Consider the following 23720-nt stretch of genomic DNA (forward strand, 5'->3'; position numbering starts at 1 on the left):
GGGGGGGGGGGGGTGGCTCTGCTCAGCAGGGAGCCTGCTTCCCTTCCTCTCTCTCTGTCTGCCTCTCTACCTACTTGTGATCTCTGTCAAAAGAATAAATAAAATCTTAAAAAAAAAAAAAAAGATACCCTCCAAGAAAACAATTTCTTCAGACTAAACACTCCTCATAAGCAAAACACATGAGAAAAGGCTCACTGCTACAAGAGAATCCAGTCACAAATTTACTCAACATCTCCTGAACTGCTGTGGTGAACGGCCTCCCATTTTCCCACCAGGCGCTCAACTCACAAGCCTGATTTCCTATTCACCTCTCAAATTTCTCACAAAACCAATAACCAAATTCTGGCAGTTTTATTTCCTAAGGGCCTCTCCATTCTATCCTACTTAAACTACCCATACACAGCTTTCTTCAATCCAGTACCACACTATAGCCTATGGATGCCTTCTAATATGCAAGCCTGGGTCCTATCACCCCTCATCCGTCCCAAGGTAAAATTCAAATGCAGAGGCCCCCGACGAAGATCAGACACCCTGCCCTGAAGACCTCACCTCTTGAGCTCTAGCTGCCCGATGGACGCTGCGCCCAGAAAGAACAATGTCCCCGTTTCCACACACCCACCATCCTTTGCACCCAGCCATTCCCTTTCCTTGGAAGCTGCCTTCTTTCCCTCTCGTACCAAACTTTCACTCATCCGTTAAAACTTGACTCCTTCCAACAGTCACCTCTTGCACAAAGCCTCCTCTAATCCCCAAGTGCTCTTCTGCACTGAGCCCATCCTGCATTACATGCGTTCTTTCATTCTGCAAATAACTGGCTATCAGGACACTACGGGGACACGCGTGGACAGATCAGGCAGGGTCCCCACCCTCAGATAACCCCCAGGAAATGACAATTCAGCCTGAGCAAAATGCGCTACAATGCGGCAGGTGGAAGCGCTCTCTCCCCCTGTTGCAACCATTACACCAGTCAATACCCACCTCCGAGCACAGCCCGGCACACACGTATGCATGACGTCACTTACTCCCCCGCCAAATATTAAGCGCCAACCGAGTACCTGCACCGCGCTGCACCGCACCTGGGGCTGTGCGGTGACGAAGACACTCGTCTCGGTCTCCAGGGGGCCTACAACAGAGGCTCCGCGAAAACGTGGCGCAGGCAGAAAGAAGTTCTCAAAGGGAGGAGGGCGCTGAAGACATTTTGGTCATCACCACTGGAAAGGAGGAGCGCTACTGATACCTACCTAGCGGGTACAGCCAGGGATGCTGCTAAAAAGCCTGCAGTCACCGCATGGCCCCCTTCCCTACGCACACACATCAAGGAATTTTCCCGCCCAAAATGTCAGCGTACCCAAGTTTTAGGACCGTAGGTGCAGGGAAGGGATGGAGAAAAGCTCCGTCATTCAGGACAGTGCCCACGTCCCCCCCGAAGCTGCGGCATCGGGAGTGCACGGAGAGGTCGCTCGGCTCCCCACCCACGCTCCACCCACCCCGCCCCGGGTGCATCCTCGGAGCCGGCGAGCTGGCCGCGGCCGGGAAATCAGGGGCCCGGGACAACCGCTACCTGCATCAGCACTCGCAGTCAGGACCAACACCACCGCAATGAGCTTCTAGAAACTGGTCCTGCAGGACCTGCGCGCGCAAGCCGGCGAGGGGCCACTGCGCCTGCGTAAAGGCGCAGAACTACGATTCCCGGAATGCGTTTGTCCCGCTTTGCGAAAGTCCTGTGTTTTCCATAGGCTCCCACCTGGCCTGTTGCGCATGGTCATTGGGAAACGACTGGTGGGCTCGGCCACAGAATTACTGCTGCGCCAGAGGCCTAAAGGCCTGGAACCATCTCAGGTTTTCAGATTCATGATGCTCGGTCTCCTTGGTAACGTCAAACCATCCCTCCTCCTTCCTCTCTTTACCTTTCCCTGAAATCCAGGCAGGGAAAACCCACTGCAGAAGCAGATTAGTGATGCATTCAATGTAAGCCATAGTCAATGCCGCAAGTTGCATTTAAACGAATACTAATTTTATGATTTTCACACCTGCCACCATGCTGCAAAACACCATCATGCCTCCCCTGGATTATTGCAATAGCCTATTGAACGCACTTTTCTGATCTTGTCAATTCTTTACACTACAGCCAGAGAGATGGTTAAAAACGTGAAACAGAGTATGCCCCTTCTCTGCTTAAAATCCTGCAAAGGCTTCTCATTCCACTCAGAGTGAAAACCCAAATTTTAGTGGCTTAAAAAGCTTGATAGAATCTGATCACCCGGGCGCCTGGGTGGCTCAGTGGGTTAAGCCGCTGCCTTCGGCTCAGGTCATGATCTCAGAGTCCTGGGATCGAGTCCCGCATCGGGCTCTCTGCTCAGCGGAGAGCCTGCTTCCCTCCCTCTCTCTGCCTGCCTCTCCATCTACTTGTGATTTCTCTCTGTCAAATAAATAAATAAAATCTTTAAAAAAAAAAAAAAAAGAATCTGATCACCCATGACCTCCTTGATCTCTTCATAGAATTCCCTGCTCCAGTCACAAAGGTCTCCTTGATCTCCCTCTTCTTCCAACCTGCCTGGCATTTCTGGCTGCGTGCTTCTCCAGTAGGTAGCCCTATGGCTCACTCTTCCACCCCTTAATACCTTCTCAATGAAGCTCTTCCACCACACTGCTAAAATTGGAACGCCACCCCTCCCCACTCCCGTTTCTTCTTCTAACACACAATTTTCTTATTTGTTTCCTATTGTCTGTCTTGTTTTGTTTTATTGTCTCTCTTTTTCACTAGAATATCAATTCCACAAGAGTAAGGATTTTTATCTGGTTTGTTCCATGAGACACAATCTCCAAGCCTCATAGCAGTACCTGGTGCATAGTAGGGTTCAGTAGATTTGTTGAATTTATGAATGGGCACTTGCCTGAATTCCTGGGGGCATAGCAGAAAGGGCTAGGGGACTGCAGAAGGATTGTTTGGAAGGTTCTAATAACAAGATGACTTTTGGAGGGGTGGAGTTGGGAGAGAAAAACATTCTAGCTTGAAAGACCCCGAGTCTTTAAAAAGACAGAGCAAACTCAACTAAATGAACCACTGGGTTCGTCTCATAGGCAGCAAGCCAAGCTGAAGAAACTCTCACAGTCAAAAAGAAGCTATCCCGGGCACCTGGGTGGCTCAGTGGGTTGGGCCGCTCTTTCCGCTCAGGTCATGATCTCAGGGTCCTGGGATCGAGTGCCCCGTCGGGCTCTCTGCTCAGCGGGGAGCCTGCTTCCTCCTCTCTCTCTCTGCCTGCCTCTATGCCTACTTGTGATCTCTCTCTGTCAAATAAATAAATAAAATGTTAAAAAAAAAAAAAAAGAAGAAGCTATCCCAGTCCCAGGTCTGAGTACATATTCTTCTCCTCTACCCACCTCTTTTTTTTTTTTAAAGATTTTTATTTATTTATTTGACAGAGAGAGATCACAAGTAGGCAGAGAGGCAGGCAGAGAGAGAGGGGAGGAAGCAGGCTCCCTGCTGAGCAGAGAGCCCCGACGCAGGACTCGATCCCAGGACCCTGAGATCATGACCTGAGCCGAAGGCAGCGGCTTAACCCACTGAGCCACCCAGGCGCCCCTCTACCCGCCTCTTCTTGTCAAGCTGAAAATCGGACATCAAGGAGAAGCTGGAGAAAGCAGAGGGACATGAAATAAAATTGGCTCTTAAGTTTAACTGGGCAAGTTAGAGAAACTCTAGTGGCTCTCATACTGTATGCACCTTAGAATCATGGGGCATTCTTCATTTGAATACAAATTTTAGGACCTTCCTCTCCACAACTCATTGTGGGTGAACCTTGGACAACACTACACTAGTTGAAATATTCTGTAAGTAAGTGACATGCTACATATGAGTAAATTTCCAAGAAAAAAAAATGACTCCTTCTTGGAACTGTGACCAAACTGTAACATTTGATTAAATTCAACCATCGGGGTAAAGAACTGTGGATTGCACATCAGTAAAGGAAGAAAAAACCACAGATCAATTAGTTTCACTTGTAAGCAATGTGGTGGGATCTCTACTCAGAGCAAGCATGGTAAGGAATACTTAATCAAATAAGTGGCTTTTTTTTTTTTTTTTTTTTTATTTGTTGTGGCTTTGGGATGGAGAAAAGATTGGAGAGAGAAAAATGGAGGCAAAAAAGACTAGTTTTGTTAGGATGTTGTGCAATCATCCAGGTGGGACGGTGATGGTGGTCTAAATGGTGACAAAGTAAAAAAGATCCAGGACATGGTAGGGGTAGGATTTGGGTGATTTATTGCAAATACTGATGGGTGAGAACAAATGCACCAAATGGCAGGTTATATTTCGTAAAGATGGCTGCACTGATCTATTTCCCATCTAGATATGTATTATTATACAGTGTGATGTTGCTGTCCTTCCATTTAAAAGAAAATCTGTTTCTTTCCCTTCAGTCTGGAGTGCCGAAATAGCTAACAAAATAGCTATTGTCTGTTCCCTCACATTTATTCACTTTTATTAAACATCTGAGGATACAAATGAATTGAATATGGTATGAGAGTTTAATGCAATTGGACACTAATAGTCAAGATGAAAAATGAATCACAATGGATTACTTAGTGCCTATTGTCTCATAAAAGACAGCATAAGTGTTTCCCTGAGATTCATTTTCCTGGTACCAAATTCTAAGAAAAAGTATTCCTTGGGTACAGGAAATTGGAAAACATCGTGGTCAATTTCTTCAAATGGAGTTTATTTTTTAGAAATGAAAAAATGTTACTAATGAAGTAAAATAGTTCAGTGAGTGTGAATAAAATCTCAAGGCAAAACCCTACCTCTGGAGGCTAGTGGATCCAACCGAGCTAAAGGAAACAAGGCACTGGGGAAGGTAGAAGAAATTGAGAAATACCTTCAAAATGATGAGGAGTGGTTATTTCCAACCTGGAATTCTATCCTGCTCATCCTGGGTATTTCAGTTGGAGATTACAGAAATGTTTAGACATACAGGTCCCCAGTGATCGTCTCCTAGTCTCCCTGTCTCAGGAAGCTTCTAGATCAGAGATCAGCAAACTATGGTCTTTAGTCTGAATCACCCCACTGTTTTTTTAAATAAAGTTTTATTGGAACATGACCATGCTCCTTTGTTTCTGTAGTATTCATGACTGCTCTCATTTTATAATGCCAGAGTTGAGTAGTTGTTACAGAAACTCTGGCCCACAATGCCTTAACTATATATTAGTAAGTGCTTCACAGGAAGGGTTTGCTGATAAGGAACATAAAGATATAGGCAGGGGAAATGATGAGGGTATCAGGCAACCTTTAGAAAGGTAGACAAGGTGTGCCTGAGTGGCTGTCAGTGAAGTGTCCGACTTTGGCTCCAGTCTTGATCTCTAGGGGGTGGGAGTGCTGGGATGGAGCCCGACTTTGACTCTTGGGCTCAAGTAAGGAGTCTCCCTGTCCCTTTGATCCTCCCCCTGCTCGTGATCATGTGTACACACCCTCTCTCTCCAATAAATAAATAAAATCTTTAAAAAATAAGGTAGAAGAATAATGAGTCAGGGTTGACAAGAGAGGAGGGAGTTGCAAGAAATGTTTGATGTTTGAGAGATGTCAGAGAGGCTAAGCTGTCTTGAAAAGCTTCTAAATATGGTATAATATGGGAGGTGTGCAAAATGGGTGAAGATGATCAAGAGGTACAAACTTCCAGTTACAAGTTAATAATGTCCTAGGGATATAATGTACAGCATGGTGACTACAATTAACGAAATCTTATGGTTTGAAAGTTGCTAAAAGAGTAGATCTTAAAATTCATCGCAAGAAAACCTTTATGGGTGGTGGTGGATGTTAACTAAGCTTACTGTCGTGATCATTTAGTAATATATACATATATTGGTTGTATATCTAGAAGGAATATAATGCCATATGTCAATTGTAGCTAAATTTAAAAAATACATACATATGTACTAAGTTTTGAAAATTAAATTCTTTGAGGTGCCTGAGTGGCTCAGTCAGTTAAGCAGCTGCCTTTGGTTCTGGTCATGATCCCAGGGTCCTGGGATGGTCCCACATTGGGCTCTCTGCTGTGAAGGAGCCTACTTCTCCCTCCCCCTCTTCCTGTTGTTCCCCCTGCTTGTATTCTCTCTGTCAAATAAATAAATAAATAAAATCTTTAAAAAATAAATTCAAGGGGCGCCTGGGTGGCTCAGTTGGTTAAAGCCTCTGCTTTCAGCTCAGGTTGCGATCCCAGGGTGCTGGGATCGAGCCCCGCATCAGGCTCTGCTAAGCAGGGAGCCTGCTTCCCCCCCTCCCCACTGCCTGCCTCTCCACCTACTTGAGATCTCTGTCTGTCAAATAAATAAATAAAATCTTTTATAAAATTAAAAAATTCAATTTCGTTAACATATACTGTATTATTAGTTTCAGGGATAGAATTTAGTGCTATGTATATAGTTTAAAGAAGTAACAGAGAGTTTTATTTTATTGTTATTTTTTAAAGATTTATTTATTTGAGAGAGAGAGAGAGAGAGAGAGAGAGAGAGAGAACAAGCATGAGCTGGAGGGGTGAAGGGAGAGGGAGAGAAAATCTCAAGCAGACTCCACATTGAGCACAGAACCTGACTCCGGAGTTTGATTTCAAGACCTTGAGATCACAACCTGAGCCAGAACCAAGAGCTGGATGTTAACTGGCTGTGCCACCCAGGTGCCCCCATTTTTGTTCAAAATTGCTAATATTTACAATAGAATTTGCTGTCAAAATTTCTCCCTTTCAGTTATTTATAATGGAAAATTTTAGATGCCAATCTAAAAATATGTAAATAGATTACATTGTTTTTCAAACATCTTTTTTTTGGGGGGGAGGAATGTAAATAAAAATCTTTGAAACCACTGTCTAAGGAATTAGGGGAGATATCCCTGCTGATATAGGGATAAATTTTATCCCTAGAGGAAATATTGCCTTATCCTCTAAGATGCAAGGTGTAGTATTGTCTTGGACCAGGTCAGCTTTTAGCCTTTTTCCACTTATCTTTGGGGGGGGGGGAATAAAGTGAATGATAGGTTTTGCCAAAGGTTGGGAATTGATTGGTGCTGTCTTTAGGATAGAAACCAAGGAAAGAAGGACTTGGATTCATTGCCATCCTTGGAGTTCAGGCTAAGAATGGAGCACATGGTACTTAGAGGATACATAGACCAGAAAGCAGTGGAAACATTCCAGGCGATGGGAAGAATCCGAAATGTACTCTAAATCCATGGGAATTAGTGAGTAAAACAGTGGAAGGTTTCTATATAGTGCTTAGAGACTGGTGTTTCTGAGTTTGATTTTTAGAAGTGGAATGTTTTGAGTCCTGACATGGTTTTATGTTTAGTGAAACATGTTTTTTATTTAATAACTGACGGGGGAACAGGGGTGAAGATCATGAGAGCTGCGGACTCTTTGGCAGACTGGATCCAGTCCCTGACTACTTCAGCAACCAAAATGAATACAGTATGAGACTTATTTCTATAGAATTTTGGCTTGTCTGGAGCTCCTTGGGAATGGTTAATTGAATTATTTGGGATAGTTGGATTTTCTAGTTTAGAATGAATCCTTTTAGGCATCTAAATTGCTTATTAGAAGGGTGCCTGGGTGGCTCAGTCAGTTAAACATTTGCCTTAAACTCAGGTCATGATCCCAGGGTCCTCGGATCGAGCCCCACATGGGGGAACCCTACTTAGGGATTCTGGGGAGTCCGTTTGTACCTCTGGCTCTACCTCTCCCCCTGCTCATGCTGTCTCTCTCTCTCTAACAAATAAAATCTTAAATTTTTTTTTAAATTTGAGAAAGAAGAGTGAGAGCGCCCACAAATGGGGAAGGGCAGGGGCAGAGGGAGAAGCAGACTCCTTGCTAAGTAGGGAGCCCAACGCAGGGCTTCATCCAAGGATCCTGGGATTGTGACCTGAGCCAAAGGCAGACGCTTAATGGAACGAGTCGCCCAGGCCATTCCTGTACTGTTTCTTAATGTCAGGAGTATCGCCACGAAGATCTATTCAAGTGAAATGACTTCAGGGACTCTGCGGTGGGTCGTGCTTTTTGTGTTTTACAAATAACCCCAGAAGGTTTTGCTTTTTGAGTTCTCACAGCTTCTTTTCATAGTTTTTCTGCTTCGTCCCTCGTTTTAGGGTGTCTATAAGCTCCTCTGTCATCCAAGTACCTGCCCAGAAGAGGGTTAATATTCTGCTTCAGATTTGCTTTTGCTATGGAAACAAGATTGCTTTGTTAGAACTGTACACACATTTCATGTAATTACGGCCTTCTAGAAGGGAGAGGGGACTTCGAAAGAGTAAAAGACGTAAGTTTTTCATTCTTGGATTTTGTGATGCATTATTTTGGTTTCCCCGTGGCCTCTTCTCTGCCCTTGGGCATCCCAGTCCACAGTTCCTTCTTGCCTTGTTTTTGGAAATCGAGGTAAATTCTAGATAGGAAGTATCTACTATTCAAAACCAAATTGTCTAGTAAGAAGCTATTTACTTATTTATTTAACATTTTATTTATTTCTTTGACAGAGGGAGAGAGAGCGCAAGCAGGGGGAGCAGCAGGCAGAGCGAGAGGGAGAAGCAGGCTCTCCTCTGAGCAGAGAGTGAGATGTGGGGCTCTCCCAGGACCCTAGGATCTTGACCTGAGCCAAAGGCAGACGCTTAACCAACTGAGCCAGCCAGGCATCCCAGAATATGAAGCTATGAAATAGGGAAAATAAACTACAATAGTTTGAAGGAAGAAGCAATTATAGGGGCGCCTGGGTGGCTCAGGGGGTTAAAGCCTCTGCCTTCAGCTCAGGTCATGACCCCAGGGTCCTGGGATCAAGCCCTGCATCGGGCTCTCTGCTCAGCAGGGAGCCTGCTTCCTCCTCTCTCTCTTGCCTGCCTCTCTGCCTACTTGTGATCTCTGCCTGTCAAATAAATAAATAAAATCTTTAAAAAAAAAAGCAATTATAAACAAACTTAGAGCTTTAAACCCTAGCAATTAATAGCAGTGCTGTAAAGTGGTATAAGCTGCTGTATACAACAAGATGTTAACGGCATCTTTTTTTTTTTTTTTTAGATTTTATTTTTTTATTTGACAGAGAGAGAGAGATCACAAGCAGGCAGAGAGGCAGACAGAGAGGAGGAAGCAGGCTCCCCGCTGAGCAGAAAGCCGGGTGCGGAGCTCGATCCCAGGACCCTGGGATCACGACCTGATCTGAAAGCAGAGGCTTAACCCACTGAGCCACTCAGGCGCCCACGGTATCTTTTTTTAACCTAACAATTTTGCCTCTACATATTTCTGTCTATATGTAATATGTGACTAGGTTGATATATGTATAGAAATGTTTTACAGTAACATTTGCTTACACTAGTAGAAAAAATTGTCCACAACCTAAATGCTCATCAGTAGGGGAATGGTTAAATAAATTTTGTCATGTACTTTTCATGCAGCCATTTAAAGGAAGGAAGTAGTGATGTACATACAGATCATGGTGGTAAAGAGTGATCCACACTGCCTAGATTCAAACCCCTTCTCCACCAGTTTCTAGTTTGTGGCATTTTGGATTTGTTCCTTCATGATTTGGTGTCATAAAAATCCCTACTTCATAAGATTGTTGTGAGGACTAAATGAATTCCACCATGTAGAACACTTTAAACACTGCCCAGCACAATCAGTTTTAGCTATTATTATCATTACCCGTATGGAAAAACACCTGTGTATATTGCTTGGTGAAAAGATAAAGTTACGTATGTGTAGTAGGATTCCATTTTTGTTAAAACAAAATCTGTAGATACACACATATCCATGATTTGCACATGTGTGGACTCTCAAATTTCTACGTCAGATGAATTTATGAGATGCTAACTAGTCTTGTCTGGAAGTTAATATTGCCTAACGAACTTTTTTATTTTTTCACTTATATTCTATACTTTTATTTATTTATTTTTTTGTGTTGGCTTTAGAAGAATCTTTTTTGAGGCTATGAAAAGTCAGTTTCCCCAGACCAATCCTTGGTGCAGCTACTTTATATATTCATAGTCAGGAAAGGCTGGAGGCACCAAATTGTTAATAGGATTGTTAATAGGATTATTTCCAGGGAGTTCAGAAGAGGGGATGGTGGGCAGGAGGTGGGGGATGACCTTTACTTTTATACACTTCTGAATACGTAGTCTTTGCAGATATTTTGTTAGGCACCGACTTTGTGTCGACATCAAATTAAAGAGCCAAAATGTCCTCAGAAAAAGAATTGGTGAACTTAATGTGATATGAGGTCATTAATAAAAAGAGTGGTGGTGTAGACCTTTTTGAATTAATGGGGAAGAATGTTAATGGGGGAAAATCAGTGATGCAGAACTTTATTGTAAGTATGAGCCTCTCTCCATTCTAGTTGCTTTTAGGGAGATATATATATACATAAATGTATATATATACATATATGTGTATATGTATATATATGCAGAGACAAGGCCTCAGAGAATGCACTCTCATCTGTATCTGTTAACACTTTTTTCCCTGGGAAATGGGATGGTGAGAATGGAAGGCTTTTCACTTTTAATTTTATGATATCCCCAATCATTTGAAAATTTCCCAAAGATCATGTATAATTTCCATATTGAAGCAATAAAGGAAATAAATGCCTTTAATGTCGTGTAAGTGACTTGTACTTGCCTAAGTTACGTCTGGAATGACATATATTCATTCTTCAAGCCATTAGCTAGGGCTTTATGGATTTCTTTTAGGAGTAAATGCAATTTCAATCCATTTAGGGTCTTGATTTCTTCCTCTTATACCAAAAAAGAAAAAAAAAAGCATCTCATCTTGTACCTAATTTGTTGTTGACAGTGCCGTCACTTAAAAGTACAGCATTATGCAACCCCTTAATTTGAATTCCATTCTGCAAGTGTTTTTCACATCCACGACCTCATGGACAGACTTAAGCCGTGAAGTTCAAATTGGCATACTGGATATAAATCACTCGGGTTACCAAAAAGAACGTAGTTATTAGAATAAAAATTTTTAAAAAAGAAGCTCATATAAGCCTATGTGCTTGACTTTGAACTTCCAGTATCTTGGTTCATTTAAGTTTTAGTAGGACTCCGTGGCTTTCCTTCACTCGGCAGTGCCTGTTTGAGAGCATCAGAAAACTAGACTTGATCCCGGGCTTTAAGTGAGAGAAGGAGCCCAGGGAGCCGGGTCGGGGCGTTGAACGCGCCGGGGCCGAGAAGTTCGCGGGAGGCGCAGGGCGGGGCTTCCTCCCGCCGACTCCGAACCCGGCTCCACTTTTCCGAGTCCACGTCTCTTCCTTTGGACAGGCGTGCTTCTTCAGGTCCGGACCGGCCGACGTGACAGCCGCAGACCTCTCCAGAGGGAGCCCGGGCCCCGCCTGGACGTTCTCCCTGGCCGGGGGCAGCGCGGGCCAGCCCCGGTCAGGCCCCTCCCGGACTGCGGCGCGCGGCCCCTCGGGCCGGAGCCCGCCGCCGCCTCGCTCCTGGGCGCCCACCTCGCGGCGCCGCGCGCAGCATCGCCGGCATGGAGACCGGCTCCGACTCAGGTCAGAGGCCCGCGCGTCCGCTTCGCGTCGCGGCCGCCGCAGGCTGATACGGCGCGGCGGGGCGGCTAGGCCGGGCCGCCCGCGAAGGCCGCCGCGTGCCGGGTTCGCGCGGGGAGCGCTCTCGGGGCGGGCGGCGGCAGGTGGGCAGGACGAGCCGCGAGCGAGCGAGCGAGCGCGGGCGGGCGGGCGCGCGAGGGGCCCGGCGGGGGGGCCGCTGGGAGGATGGCTCAGCTCTTTCTAAATATAAAACCGGCGTGAGTTGGGCGAGCGCGGCGCGGAGCCGCAGAGCCGCCGCTGCGGGCCGGGCGCACCGGGACTCGGCCGACGGCCGGCGGCGGCTCCGCAGAGGCGCGAGGCGGTGGGAGCGCCCGAGTCGCGAGCTCGCGGGGGACCGCGAGAGCGACGCGTGCAGCGAGGAGGACGCAGGCGGCGGCGACGGCGGCGGGCGGGCCTCGTGGGCGCAGCGCGGCCCGCGCCGTGCGACCGGAGGCGGCTCCCGGCCCCTGCCGCACCGAGAGCGGCGAGCTCCCCGCGCCGCCCGTCCGCGCCCTCCCGCTCCGGCCCCTCCTTCCCTCCCTGGCGCAACATGGCTGCGGCCGCCGCCTCCGCCTCCCAGGACGAGCTGAGTAAGTGCCACCGCCAGCCCGCCGCCGCGAGTCAGAGCCGGCGCTGCGCGGGGCCGGGGGCGGCGGCCGGGGCCCGGCGGGCGGGCAGGCGGGCTGGGGCGCGCTGCCGACCGCCGGGAGCCGGGCTGGGTGGGCGGGCGGCGGCCGCGGCGTGCGGGGGGCTGGGGCGCTCGGGCCTGGCGGGCGGGCGGGGCGCCGGACGCCGCCGCCTGCGCTTGTAGGCCTCAGGTTTGCACCGTCACGTTGCGAAATTGAAACCGGAGCCCCGGGCGGAGCCACCTCTGCCAGCGATCCGCCCCGGTCCGGGGGTGGGGGCAGCCCAGCCCCCTGCCCGCGGCTCTCGGGCCGGCGGACGGGCCGGGCGGGTGGGGGGGGCCCTCAGGGTGGTGGGCGGTGTCGGCGCGTCCCGTCTGACCCCGCCGTGGCCCCGGGTCCCAACTGTTTGGGGGAGTTCTAGAAATGGAGCTTTGGGGGCGGGGGAGAAGGTGCCTCTCTGTGACACCCTAGGGATCCGCGGAAAGGTCAAGGATAGGCGGTGACCCTCAGGTGGAGCAGGAAGGACGGGAGGGCCGGGAGAGGGTCGCGGGGCTGGACGCCGGCGGGACCGCGGGCCGACCGCGCTTTCACACTCGACCGTAAACGTTGTCGTTTTTCAGGGGACGGCGGTCCCCGTTTGGGGAGAGCGGTGGTCACCCTGAATCCCAGGCCGCCCCGCCCGCCGCTCGGGTTCACCTCGATGCTTTCTGGGAAGTGTAGTTCCCGGGCGCCGCAGGCCCACGCTGGGGCCATAAAAATTGAATTTTCCTAGGACACGTAAGATGATTTCTGATTGCGGTTGGCGTGGTGAGACGAAATGCTTAGGCTGAGCTTTTGTTTGGTTCTTCAGTGCTGCCCTTTCCGTTTATGGCGAAAACAAAAAAGGTGTTATTTAGGGGTGATGCGAGTTGTAAGTGGAATGAAACATGGGTGAGGTGTCGCAAGCTTTGTGAAGTTTATGTTGTTATAGTCCCTTCTGACTTTCCATGCGAAAGTAGTTATAAACATAGTAATTTCTGCTGCTTTGGTGTTTGGCAGTTTAAAGCTCCTTTTATATACGTGATCTCAGTCTTGCCCTCGTAACAACCTTGTAAGGCTGGTAGGTAGGAATTATCCTTGTTTTCAAAGAGCAGGCAGGTTGAGAGAGATTAAGGTCCGTGCTGCTTTGACAGAGAACTGCGGTAGCAGGAGTAATGTTTGTCGCTTTTGAAGCTGAAATGAACAGTTGGTGTGACCCTGGGCAGGATGGAGAGTCTCAGTGGACAAGTTCTCAGGGTGTGTGTAGAGATGGACATGGCTTGAGCGCCAACGGGTTGATTCCTCTTCTGTCAGGTCCAAGCTGGAGCACCCCTGCCAGGCCTTCTGGGGAGATCAGTTCCCTGATTTTTTTTTTCCCCCTTTTTTGTTTTTGTTTTTGTTATTGTAAAATACACATCACATAAAATTTACCGTCATAACCATTTTTAAGTGTATAGTTCAGTGGTGTTGAGGACATATTGTTGAGCAACCATCACCACTGTCCCTTTCCAGAACTCTTCATCTTGCAGAACTGGAACATTATACCCATTACACCTGACCTCCCTATCCCACCCCACGTCCCTCCAGCACCTGGCAACCACCATCCTACTCTCTGTCTCTGATTTTGACTGCCCTGGGTATCTCACATAAGTGGAGTCATACATGATTTGTCTTTCTCTGACTGCCTTATTTCATGTGGCTTAATGTCTTCAAAGTTCGTATCTGTTTTAGCATGTGACCGTATTTTCTTCCTTTTAAAGGCTGAATGATATTCCATTGTGTGTATATATTACATTTATGTTCTCATCCATTCATCTGTTGATGGGTACTTGGATTGCTTGTACATCATAACTTGTGAGTAATGCTGCTGTGAACATGGGTGAACAAATACCTCTTTGAGACTCTGCTTCCAGTTCATTTGGGTGTTTACGCAGAAGTGGGCTCGTTTGGTCCTAAGGTAATTCTGTTTTCAATTTTTTGAGGGACCACGATACTGTTTTCCACAGTGGCTATACCGTTTTATGTTCCTAACAACAGTATGCAAGGGTTCCAATTTTTCCATGTTCCCACCACGTTCTTTTCTGTATTTTTGAAGGTAGCATCGCAGTAGCTTTGAGGTGGTCTATTTAAATTGTTGTACCTTGTGGTATCTGAGGTCCTGTAGTACCACTAAACACTTTAAAATCTCAATTACCATTTGGAGAGGGGAAAAAAACCCAAGAAAATTGGATGTCATTCTTTATTTTTTTAAAGATTTTATTTATTTACTTGAGAGAGATGGTGTGAGCGCTCATGAGCTGGGGGGAGGGGTAGTGGTACAGGGAGAAACAGTCTCGCTAAGCAGGGAGCCTGATGCCGGGCTCCATCCCAGGACCCCAGTATCCTGACCTGGGCCGAATGCAGAAGCTTGAGCCACCCAGGTGCCCCAAACTGGGTATCATTCCAAAGTGGCTGACATACTGTGTCTATGCAGTACAGGGACCTGTTAAGGTGCTGGTAGTACTTCTGGTAGTACTTCCGGACTTAACAGCTTCAACACCTACTGAAAAAGGTAGGAACAAATAATTCCAATTCTTGCTTTTCCGTTGTTTTGTTTGGTCAAGTCATCAATCATGGACCACAAATATCTCTTGACTTGGTTTCTGTGTTCCTTCAGAAGAGATTAAGTGCTTGGCAGCTGGTACCTTAGAATAATTTAACTTGAAATCACGTACATGAAGTACTGGTTAAGCAGTTTCAAATAAGCTACTTTTAGTTTTAGAATGGTCATAATAAAAAGAGAGATGGCTGATAAAATGATGCTTTATACAATTAAAAAAAAAAGCCAAAAATCTGAATATTTGCTGGCTATTATTTTGACTAGTAGTGATAATAAAAGCAGACTTTTGGATGCCAGCATTGTTTTTTCCCTAATATTTTATTGTAAAAATCTTCAAAAATACAGAAAAGTTGAAAGTGAGTATTCATATACCCACGACTTAGGCTCTCCATTTGCTCTGTTACCAGCTTTATCACGTATATGTCCATCTTTCAATCCACCTTTTATAATTTTATTTTAATCATTTTTAATTAAAAACTGGTAAAACACATGTAATGAAACATAATCTTAATCATTTTTTAATTGTACAGCTCAGTGGCACTAAGTGCTCAATCCATCCTTTTCTGATGCGTTTCAAAGTAAATTGAAGACATCTGTAAATGTTCCCCTCAGTATTTTAGAACTAGCATTAAGTGTTTTGCAGGTAATCTTTTATTTGTCACAGTAATTGTAAGAGGAAGGTAAAATTGTTATTGCTGTTTTAAGGAATGGAAAACAGACATTTTAGGTTCCCCGGGTCCTACAGTGAGTGAGTGGTGGCATCGGATCCCAGGTGTCTCAGACTCCAGTGTGCACTCAGCCAGGTTTTAGGCTGAATTACTGCTGTGTACCGTAGTCCGTGTTCATGCTGATGAAAAGATATGGTCAGGTGGGCTGCTAAATTCTTACCTAGATGTCATTTTAGTCCAACTGTTTGCTGTTTAACATGGCTGTGGGGTGCAAAAGAAACACCACGGTCCACCAACGGAATTACGATACTGCTGAGAGGAAAGAGGAAGCGTATGTGTAGACAAATATGTAAGGACCAAAGTGTATGCTTATGTAACATAGACAATGCTAAAGTCATATTATCGGTGGTTCCCACATGTGCTATTGAGGGATATATAGCTGGTAACACTGGGTTTTACAGATTTCAGATCAGCATCTTTTATCTTTGTATTTGAGGTGACACACATGCCATAAATTTAAATTAAATCTATAGTTGCTTTTGGTTGTATCTGCCATCGTACTGTGTGGGAGCTCCCGGGAGGCAGAACTGTTAGGTTTCTCTTCTATTTCATTTTTATCGATTGACTGATTGATTAGTATCATTGACATATGGAAGTTGCCCAAAGGTAAGCAGGGCAGGCTTGAGCTGGGGTTTCTTGGAATTTGTTATCCTTTCACAAATCTCAGGAATTGTGACTTTGAATTGGGTGATTTTAAAGCTGATGTTTATTGAAAGCTTACCATGTGTTCTAGTCACTTTGTACCTGTTGACTGACCGAATCCTTTCAATACCCCTGTGAGTTTGGGGCTATTACTGTCTCAGTAGTGGAACTTCCTTCATGTTACGGAGTTAGGGCTTGAATTCAGATTCTCTGATTCCAAAGTTGATGTTAATTCTGACTCTTGTATTACTCTCTCTGAAAGGGAAAATACAGTTTATAACAAGAGCAACATGCGCCCCCGCCAATGTCTTAGTAGCCTGCAGAAGAAATCTGCTGTCGTGTATAAAATGTGGCAGTATTCTGAGGTTCATTGGATAGAAATATTAGATTTAAAAGAAAAAAGATTTTATTTATTTATTTGACAGAGACAGTGAGAGAGGGAACACAAGAAGGGGGAGTGGGAGAAGGAGAAGCAGGCTTCCCACTGAGCAAGGAGTTCGATGTGGGGCTCCACCCCAGAACCCTGTGATCATGACCCAAGCTGAAGGCAGACACCTAATGACTGAGCCACCCAGGCGCCCCAAAATTTTGGTTGAGGTGCCACGATAGAGAACAGTTAGTTCTGACAAAAATAGTTCTGAAATCTAGTTTGTAAATTACTTAAGATTGTAGTGCTGTAACTGTTTGGAATGGAGTGTAATTCAAGTGCAGGGCATGTGGGCTAGTTTTTCTTCTAATATTATCCTCTGCCAGTTCATGGAAAAGTTGACATTGTGGTTATGTTTCAGCAGTGGACAGGGAGATTTCTGACAGAGGGAAGGAAGCATTTGAGACTTTTCACCAGGTCAGCTGTTCAGTGGTTTCATATTCTGGGCTTTATAATTATAAGGCATCCTTAGAATCTGATCTGGGATGAAGACAACTCAAGGAGGAGTAGGGCCTCTGACACTGTTAAGTTTGACCATTTGACATAACCATGGGGAACTTCACTTGCAAAAGTTGGTGAGATAATCAACATGTCAGATACCTTCTGAGAGAGGCTCTGCCAGTGCCATGAAGCCTCGTGGTTCTCTGAGAGGGTGAGACGTGGGAAGCTGTCTGTGTGGCTGTGTGGGAGAACGTGATTCTGTGGCCTACTGAAATAGCCCTGGAGACAGCCATCCAGGCAGCTCAGCTGATCTTTGTAGAAAGGCTAAATCAAGTCTGTATAGTTCAAACGTTGGTTATTTAGTCAAAGAGGAACGTTAAAATGGGAAATAATGGTATTTCTGTTTCTTACCAACTTCTAATTCTTCGTTTTCACCCCATTCTGTTTTTGAATTGTGGTTTCAGTAAACTGTAATATTTAATAAAGGCCACTGTCAGTGAAAATGGTTGGCACTGGGTTATTTGACCTTGTTCAGAAGGTAGATGTTAAAATTATCAGCACTGCCGGCGTGCTCAGATGGTCTGACCCAGGTTTCTGGTCTCTGGTTTCAGGCCTGGCCAGTCTCTGCCTTGATGCTTGTCGTCTTATGTGGCTTATTTTCCCCACACATTTTCCAGTTAAATAAGCAGACTTTAAAAATTGAGTGACTAACTTTTGGTTCTGTCCTCATAGAGCTTATAATTCACTGTAGACACAGCTTTCTATATAAATATAAATAACTAATATAAAGTATAATATGAAAAATGCCTACCACTGTTCTTTGGAAATTTCAAGTGCAAATACCTTGAGCTCAGAGAGGTTAGAAAATACTTTCAAAGAAAGGTTGAGTCTGATATGCTGGAGTAGGGATGCTATGGCTGCGGGAAGTATTGGGGAAGGAGATAAACTTTGGAGTTTTGATACTTGACCCTTTCTGCCTTTTATGTTCTTTTTATGATTTGGGATCTTCAGCAAGTTGTTTTACCTTCCTAGGTCTCAGTTTCTTTCTCATAAAATCGGGATAATAAGAAATACTCCTAGTGTTGTTTTATGATTAATGTATATGAAAATGCATTATATAAGGAATTAAGTTCTGTGTAAATTATTATTATTATTTCAGTTGGGGGTGGCAGTAGGAGATGAAGCTGTGAAGATAGGTTGGGACCAGCTTGTGTGGGAATGCCAACACAACTAGTTTAGACTTTGTTCTGTAGACAGTAGAGCACCATCAAAGGCTTTTAGGCTGGAGTGTAACATGAGTAGGTCTGTTTTACAAGGATAACAGGTGGCAGTGGTGTAACATTGATTGCGTGGATCCAGAGACCCAGAGAAGCAAGACTAGTTTAGGAGGGTGTCACAGGGGCCAAGTGAAAGAAACCTGGGGTCTGAAGTGGGACAGTGGAAGTGGATTTGGCAAGGAGGTAATATGACCTAGAATCTCTAAAATAGGCAGAAATTATCAGCCAAGTAGATGAGTGTTGTTCAAGAGAGGGAGGAGTTAGAGATGATTCCAAGAATCTACCTGAGAGATTAGTGGGGTGTGGAGAGGACAGTCTCTAGACAGAGTTAGGGAGGTAAAAGTGGAGAAAAGAGAGAACAGGTTTGTTGTCTTCAACAAAGAAATCATTTGTTGAGTGAATGAGTTGAATTATTGAGGTGCCCATGTTGTATTGTTCAGGGAGACTCTTTGGAATAGTAGAATAGTAGCTGAAATGTCACGTGGCGTCAGAGATGGTTTTAAATCCTGACTCTGCTGCTTTTTGATTAATGTCCTTGAACAAGGGACCTAACTTCTGGGCTTTGGTTTTCTCATCTGTTAAATGAGATAATAACAAACCTATTTCACAGAGTTGTTAGAAGAGTGGGAAGAGATAGTGCATGTTCAGAGCTTGGCATAGTGCTAGGCATGTGGCTTCTTTGGGTGTGGGAACTTGGTCTGAAGCTTGGGAGAGTGTGGGGGTGATGGTAGAATCAGGGGAATGGCAGATTGTCCTGAGGACAGCTGTCTTGGGGCTGTGCGTATGTAGGGGTGAGAAGACGACCAGGAAGAACCAGGGGAGGGGATCCTGAGTGCTGAGAGAGGGCAGAGGTTCCAAGGGTTATGAATGTTCACCGTTTATATTCTCAGGTGTAATGTGTGGTAGCATGTGTACCCACCTACTAATACCCCTCTTATAAAACTGTTGTATAATTACACTTCCTTCCAATTCTAATGTAAGACTTTGTATGTTGATATTTATGTATATGTACACATATACATATATGATGAAATCTGTGTTGTATTGGTATTCCAGTGTTTTAGTCTTCAGTGAATAAGTTTAAATTATTAGTGTGTTACTTCTATATAATAATTTTTATTTGTGGACACTCCTTACTCTTTCTCCAGTTTGGTAATCACTATAATATTTTCCTCTTCATTCTGAATTTGCAAAGCAGGGCATCAAATTAGATCTTAGCATAGAAATGAAAAGTGCTTTTTAAAAAATTTCTTAATGGTAGCTATGAATATAAATCTTTTAATTGTTTTTTTTCCTGGTGTTCTAAATAATAGATTCTTTATACAATTGCATATGTACGAGTGGATGAACCTACCACTGGTGATCCAGAGGATTTTTGTCAAGACTGGATAAACCATGTATCACATTGATTGTAGAGGTTAGTAGTTCCTTAGTTCCTTAGGATGTGTGCATTTTTTTGTAGTAGCATTTAAAAATGCATAGGTTATCAAGTAGCCAGCAATTTCTTGCCAAGATCTTCATGGGTTTTTCTCCTTTTCCAGCTATCCCGAGTTAGTGAAGTTCATGTTAGTTTATATATCCCGAAGCCTCTATTGTATGTCATTGCATGAGCATAAATTTAAACAATTAGCAAGAGAGAGAAAAAGGTGAAACTCGAAGATATTCCTTAGCAGTGTGCACAAGGAAAAGACTATGAGTGTTAGTTTACAAGTAGTATTGTCTGCCACAATAAAAAATGACTTTACATGCTCCCAGAATGTCATCCTGTTTTATTTGTAAAAAAGGAAAAAAAAAAAAGAAAAAGAAAAAAAGGGGGGGCATTGAAAGAGGCATCATCATAGTAATTAGATATTCCTAATTCTGCCTTTTTGACATGTACTGTGATGGAAAAACTACTAAATTCTGCTTCATTCTGGGGCTGAATAAGACTCTAGTGTCTGTCTTTCTTGGAAGATATTGGATGGTCCTTTGACTGAAACTCTCTAAGTTCAGATTGTAATTCTCTGATATCATGAGCTCAGTATCCAGTGTACCTTGGATTTTGTGGTTTCAATCCAAAGGTGCATCTTACTGCTTTTTCTAATTTAACTATTGCATTCCCCTTACCCCATGCCTTCTCTTTTTCGGTATGTATATTGCTGATGATGGTGTATGATTCCTTAATTCAGTTAGGTGGAATTTTTTTTTTTTTTAATCTTTTTTTTTTTTTTTAAGATTTATTTATTTATTTGACAGAGAGAGATCACAAGCAGGCAGAGAGGCAGGCAGAGAGAGAGAGGAGGAAGCAGGCTCCCTGCTGAGCAGAGAGCCCGATGCGGGACTCGATCCCAGGACCCTGAGATCATGACCTGAGCCGAAGGCAGCGGCTTAACCCACTGAGCCACCCAGGCGCCCTGTTAGGTGGAATTTTGAGGGATAGAACGAATGGAGTATTTTATAAATCGGAGTTCAAATTTAGCATAAATTTTTTTTGTTGGTGTTTTTGCTGTCTCACATACCTTCTTTCCATTAGAGAGAAATGGAAAACTGGGAGGTGGGAGGAATTGTTTAGAAGAGAACCAAGGACATTGTTTATTTGCTCCTGGATTCATTCTCAGTGCTTTTGGGCCTGTGACAGATGCGTTAATGAAGTTATGATATACTGAAGGCAAGCAGGTCAAACCACAAATGCTGGAATTTAAGGAGTGACTTAAATAAAGAACTTTCTAGAGTTTACACTTCCAAATGAGCGTTGTCCTAAGTAATGAGCTGCTTTGGTGGATCTTAACTATCACATGTTTGACTTTTATGCAGTCTGAACTCTTGCATAGTATACATTGTCTCCTCTAAGCTGGCTTTCATAAGTTGAACTAATCTTTCAGTTCATCAGTTTACTAACATTGATTTCTAACTGTGCACCTGCCAACTGCTGTCTCTGGGGGAAAGGCCTTCCTTGGGAGGTGGGAGTGTTTGTGGAGATCAGTGCATCTGGAGTGTGACACTTACTCATTAAAGCTAGGGTGCAGTTGAGGGCTTTTGTCTCATCACTTGGCCCAGCCCTGCCAAGCTAACCCTGACTTCTTCCTTCCCTCCCTCTGTGTGTGTGTGTGTGTGTGTGTGTGTGTGTGTGTGTGTGTGTGCAGGGGAGGGTAGCTTTGCTTAAGGCTCTGCTGGGTTGATAGGGGGCGTAAAGTAGCCTGACGTCATCTCCAGGTGGCTAGGACTTTGGAAGTGGCAGGAGAAGGAAGACTGTTTTCCCCTTCCCTGCTCAGTCACGAGCACATCCTGGTGCAGGGGTGTCCGTATTGGATTATTTGCCTGGTGGGTACTGGGGGGTAAGATGGTGGGCTAGGGGACAGGAAGTTGGTTTAATTGCCTCAGTTCTGGGAGTAAGGGGTACCAGCAGGGACTGTGTCAGCAGGAACCTCCTGCTCCAAGCCTCATTGCTTGCAGAGGTTCTTAATCTGTCTCCCCTTTGGGCAGCCCTGGCTGGAAGGAGCCACGGTGGAATGGATCCTCTCCCCATCTCTGACTTATATTGATGTTTACTACTGGACTTCCTGACATTCTTCTTTTAAGTATGTTTGCATTTAATAAGTTTTTTTTCTTTTTCTTAAGGTAGGGAATGGGACAAACATCTTTTTAAAACCTAGCAGTAGAGATCAAAATTGAAAGCATTAATTCCTGAAGAAGTATCTCACTGGCCTCATTTGGATTTTTTGTCACTCAGGTATTACAGAGTTACATTTAGGGAATCGAAATGGTGTACAGAAATCAATAGATGATGTGGACTTTAATCCTTTAACCTTAGTTAGTATCTAGTTAAATTCACAGGATTGATCTACCAGAAAAGACCATTACCTATGAAATCTACATGGCAGCTAGGCCTACCTTACTCTTTGTAGTTTTAGCCTCCCACTCCTAATTGCACAGGTTGTCAAAGTCTGGAGGGGGTCATCTCTCCATCACCCCCCTCCTGTTTTTGTGAATTTCCTATAATTTACTTTACTTATGTTTTTCTTAGCTGTTAGGTTCTTAGCTGTTTTTGTGAATTTCCTATAATTTACTTTACTTATGTTTTTCTTAGCTGTTAGGTTCCCATTTCTGAAAATGATATTTTGGTTCCACTCATGTCAACTTGGACATGAAAACCCACCTGTTTCACTGGTTTACACATATACTCCCTCACTCACTCCACTCTCCCAAGACTTTCAGTAATTTAATTAACTCTGGAAGATGTGAGTCATGGGGAAAGTCTTGGTGTAGTGTTTGGCTTTCTGTCCTTTCCCTGGTGTGTCCTCTCTCTCCATCTTTTTCTTTTTTCCTCTGCTCTCTGTAGTAACTACTGCATCCCTCCTCATTTGGAACAGGCCAGTTCTCCACATAATCAGACCTTCTAGAATTCCTAACACCCCCCCTTTTTTTTAAACCGTAAGCACTTGTTGTAGTATTACAATACGTATCATCCCTTTTCCAAGAGATTCTAACATCAGTATTATAAATTGTCACCAGTCCCCTCCTTTCCCTTGCTACAGATGTTAAATGTATAAACTTCTAATGACTTTTCTAATGCACGAGGAATTAATATTTCATACATTTAACAGGTATTTGAGCAACTCCTCTCTGCAAGGGTCTGAATTAAGTGCTGGGATACCAAGGGACTTAAGTCACAGTTTCTCAACCCAAGGAGCTCTATAGAAGGATGGAGTGTAGAGAAGGAGTGGGTAGTTAGGTGGAATCAGATTGAAATCACACCTCAAAGAACTGCTTTGGTCTAGGACAGAGAAGATCGGGCAGTTACATAATCTGTAGCATAAGGCAGTGAGTGCCAGCAGAGATGTAGAAGAGGTCCATGGGAGTTTGTAGGGCTCAGATGGACAGTGTAGGTATGCAGCAGGTAATATTTGAGCTGGCTCTTGAATGGGAGGATTTGGCTCTGTGGAGATGGAGAGGTTGGGGGAATATTCCCAGCTGGGGGACTTGATTGACCAAATAATTGGGCAGGGAGAACATGGTACACTTAGGAAGCAATTGCAGTTTGGATTGCTATTGCAGGAGTAATGGGGTTCAAGTTTAAGAAGATTCCTTTGGGGCTGCATAGGCCCACCATTAGGAAGGACTCTTTCTCTGATCAGATAATTCACTCTAGGCATGTTCTGGTCGCTTACTTTTATGATTTGGGATCTTCAGCTAATGTACCTTTATAGAAGTATTTCTTTTTTTAATCCCCTTTGGCAAAGACCTTCCGCTTTTATTTGGACCCAGTTGTAAGCCAGCTTAAGCAAAAACAGGGCATTTATTTTAGGGAGTTTTATGGAAACAAGAAGGGCCTTCACAAACTAGAAATCATCCAGTTCTTCCAGCTGCTTTCTCTGTGCCTTTATGCCCAGTCTTCAGACCAGCTTCCTCTGACTCTGTGTTTCAGAGTAG

General features: G+C 44.6%; 2 protein-coding genes across 5 annotated transcripts in view; one reads left to right on the top strand and one right to left on the bottom strand.

Annotated features, from left to right (window-relative positions):
- The window catches only part of ZNF483 (zinc finger protein 483), a 21542-nt gene extending 19906 nt beyond the window's left edge, over positions 1-1636 (bottom strand). The window contains exon 1 of the mRNA XM_059411078.1: positions 1562-1636. The gene's annotated coding sequence lies outside the window, so the exon portion shown is untranslated. The remainder of the gene's footprint in view (positions 1-1561) is intronic.
- Positions 1637-11419: 9783 nt separating this feature from the next.
- The window catches only part of ECPAS (Ecm29 proteasome adaptor and scaffold), a 97654-nt gene continuing 85353 nt past the window's right edge, over positions 11420-23720 (top strand). Inside the window, exons 1-2 of one of the 4 annotated variants that reach the window (XM_059411080.1) lie at positions 11437-11517; positions 19625-19728. In XM_059411080.1, the coding sequence (XP_059267063.1) occupies positions 19707-19728 (22 nt within the window). In that variant the 5' untranslated portion in view covers positions 11437-11517; positions 19625-19706. Of the gene's footprint in view, positions 11518-11980; positions 12144-19624; positions 19729-23720 lie in introns of those variants that run through there. The other 3 variants (XM_059411079.1, XM_059411081.1, XM_059411082.1) reach the window with 3 other exon arrangements.

Source organism: Mustela nigripes, chromosome 9, assembly GCF_022355385.1.
Source record: "Mustela nigripes isolate SB6536 chromosome 9, MUSNIG.SB6536, whole genome shotgun sequence".
In the NCBI taxonomy this organism is placed as follows: domain Eukaryota; kingdom Metazoa; phylum Chordata; class Mammalia; order Carnivora; family Mustelidae; genus Mustela; species Mustela nigripes.